The 3,443-nt window shown below is 30.3% G+C and overlaps 1 protein-coding gene across 1 annotated transcript; it reads left to right on the forward strand.

The window, feature by feature from the left end:
- Positions 1-1,308: 1,308 nt before the first annotated feature.
- On the forward strand, positions 1,309-2,551 carry LOC101504677 (uncharacterized). Its single transcript, XM_004513633.4, has one exon. The coding sequence runs from the start codon at positions 1,492-1,494 to the stop codon at positions 2,314-2,316; it is 825 nt and encodes a 274-aa protein (XP_004513690.1). The 5' UTR covers positions 1,309-1,491; the 3' UTR covers positions 2,317-2,551.
- Positions 2,552-3,443: the final 892 nt, after the last annotated feature.

A 3,443-nucleotide genomic window follows, 5' to 3' on the forward strand; every position in this document is an offset into this window, starting at 1 on the left:
AATTAAGTATTAAATGCTAATATATTTTAATGGTTATTTAGTTTAAATTATAAAAAATTGTATAGGTCAGGTCGGTTACGTGTCATTCAAAATAATAAATCTTATCATATTTAAGTAGATTTGGTTAAAATGACTTAATATATCATATATTTCTCTAAGTTAATATATATATATATATATATATATATATATATATATATATTAAGTAAATATATATATATATATATATATATATATATATATATATATATATATATATATATCTATATCTATGTTTAATTCGATTTTTTGCCTAAAATAATTTTGTAAATATATAAAACGCACCTTGTTTATGGCAATTCTCTGACCTTAAGACATCGCAACAATTTTGTTATAACAAAGAATCAGAATTTGAACTACAATAAAGTGGTACTAACAATTTATACATGATATTTAGTGAGTTTTTGAATTATTATATTTACAAAATAATAACTCAAATGAATTATTAAAATAACGGATGAAATAACAAAACTTATAACATATTCGGATATCACATCTTTATTCTAAATTTTAAGGAATAAATTAGTGACCTCAATTAATTAAATATCATGATATGGGAAAATTTGAATATTAATGTACAATCATATGGTGTAATATACAACTAATCCAGTAATGAAATTTTTTTCTTACCGCAAAAGGAAACAAAGTGCATGTGAAATCAAATTTACAATTGAATCTTTTGTTGGTTTATAATAATCGACAAACTAGTGATAATATATTTAGCATAATAGAAAAATAATATCTCCAAAACATGTAGAAAAGAAATGTATAAGAAATATTGTTGAAGATGATGATACAATAATAAAAGTTTGTTGGTATGAATTTGAAAAATAAGGAAGTTCTACATAATAAAAATAATATACACTAATAGTATTTATAAGATGGTATGCCAACTAAATGTTTTATAAGAGATATTTAATTTCAATTTTGTCTTCAATTCGATATTTTCTTTCCTTCTCTGTTTTAAGAATATTACCTTTTAATCCTGTTTTATGAATTTATTCTATTAAAGAATCGTAAAATCTCAACTCTTTATCATTTGAAAAGTTAGAAGAGAATGAAAAAGTGCTTTTTAAATTTTGCCAAAACACAAAGATAAATTGAAAAAAAAAAGAATAAGTATAACGAGATGGAAAAGAAAAAAAAAAAAGAAAAAGAAAAAAGATGAAATTGATTCCAAGCCCAGTCCACAAAACCACATTCTTTTAAAGAGGCCCATCATCATTACCATAATCATTCCCTAAACTCAATTTTATTTTATTTTAAACAATTTTACAAATTAAAACCCTTACTGTATCCGAAACGGTTTGTATTAAAGTCGCATTCAACTCACTTCCAAGAATAGCCAAATCTGGCCGGAAAACGTAGAGTCGTCCGGGAAGACCGCCGCCATAGTCCACCAGGTTTTTACTTTTCTTTCTTTCCTGTGTGTGAAGGTGAAAGGTGAGAAAGATGAAAACAATTTCTGGAACTTGTGATTCATCCAAAGAGATATCACTTTCAAAAGCTACCAAAATTCTCTCCAAATTTGTCTCCGCCGACAACGGTGCTTCAAATGTCATCAATGCATATCTCCGCCGTGCTTCCGAAGCTTTCACCGAGCTCAACCACTTCCACAAGGATCTTAAACCGTTGCGCTCTCATAGGAAGAGTCGCAAAAGCCATACAACAGATGACACTGGCAGAGTTGTTGGAAATTCTGTTACGAGTGTTGATTTGAAATCCGAAAACGAGTTTGGAAAAATACCTAAGAAGGAACAAAATGAAATTGAATCTGGTCATGGATTCCATGAAGGAGAGATGAAGCAGAGAAAACAAAAAAAGGAGAAAAAGAAGGATAAGAATGTAGAAGGTGAGAATGCAAAGGAACAAAAACAATGTGAAGAGATTGAAAAAAAGATAAGTAATGGTGTGAAGGATGAGAATTTAGGGATAGGTAATCCTCAGGAGATAGAAATTAGGTCAAAAAAGAAACACGAAGCGGCGAGTGAGAATGTGAAGGGACAAGAACAAGTGAAGGAGATAGAAAAAAAGATAAGCAATGGTGTTGTTGAGGATGAAAATGGAGGACTAGTTGGTTCTCGGGATATAGAAATTAGGTCGAAAAAGAGATACGAATTGGGGAGTGAGAATAAATTGAATCCTGAAGAGGTGAAGATGGAGCAAAAGAAGAAGAAGAAGAAGAAGAAGAACGAAGGCGTTGAAGAGAGAAGTGAAGATAGGTCCGGTGAACATTCTAAGAAGAGAATGAAAATGAAGCATGAGAGTTATGCTTAAATTCAGGTCATTGTTAAATTCACTTGATAGTTGTTAAATCTTTTAAAATTTTGTTGAGGAAATTTTCACTTGCAAGGTTGCTTACATTGTGGCATCACTTTTTGTACTATAGTTTGCTTACATTGTTTTTGACATACTAGGGTTATGCCTAAGGTTATGTGTTTACTAAATTCACTTGATAGTTGTTAAATCTTTTTGAAAATTGATGATGAATTTTGACTTGTAAGGTTGCTTACATTGTGGTCTCACTTTTTGTACTGTCATATAGCATATAGCATATAGCATATAGCATATAGCATCAGAGGAACTTTCTTTTTTATTTCTTTGTAGTCTTTATAACTGTTACTGCAGGAATGAAATGCAGTTTTTCTATTGATTGCAACCATTAGTTATTGGTGATACATAATTCTTCATGTAGATAGTGTATAGAGCAATAACCAGATATCATGGGTTCTGCGAGTTTACATATTTTCAAGATAACTACTTTTGTTTCATTGGGAAAAGAATATACGATGTCATTTGAAATCTAGCAGGTTCCTTTACAAGGTATAACATTAGTTGTCTATAGATCTAATTTTGCTGCTACTGATGCACAGAGAACTTTGCTATGTAAATTCATACTTATTAGGCTTTTGCTTTGCCATTAACTACATCCTGGAATTAAAACTAAATACATGAAGCACACATATCGTGTATACATTGACATAAGTTCTGAAATTGTTGTATTAAAGTTATCAGATAAAACAACTTTAAGGTATAGCATAAAGAAGGGATGGGGTCTCTGTCATTGAAAAAAGGGGAAATTAGATTATGGTATGTACTCGAAATATTTCTGCAAGGAAAAAATCGAAATTTCCCCATCTACGGCTGAAACTCTTGCACTCAGTTGGTGCCTTGAATGGCTAGCCTAAAAAATTATGCTGGCCAGATTACAATTGAGACAGATTCTGAAACTACTATCAAATGTTTTCAGGGTAATCTAAAAGTGGCAAATTTAGAATTAGTCATCCTTGATTGTATAGGTTTTGCTTGCTTTACTTCCCACTGTATCTGTTGTTTTTTTAAAAGATCTAGGCACAATGCTTCCCATGGATTAGTTAAGGTTGCTGTAAATTTAGGATCTAAAT

Source organism: Cicer arietinum, chromosome 8, assembly GCF_000331145.2.
Source record: "Cicer arietinum cultivar CDC Frontier isolate Library 1 chromosome 8, Cicar.CDCFrontier_v2.0, whole genome shotgun sequence".
NCBI classification, from domain to species: Eukaryota; Viridiplantae; Streptophyta; class Magnoliopsida; order Fabales; family Fabaceae; genus Cicer; species Cicer arietinum.

Bases quoted from the DNA above. Each gene is read 5' to 3' on its own strand.
- LOC101504677 (XM_004513633.4), top strand. From the start codon at position 1,492: ATGAAAACAATTTCTGGAACTTGTGATTCATCCAAAGAGATATCACTT.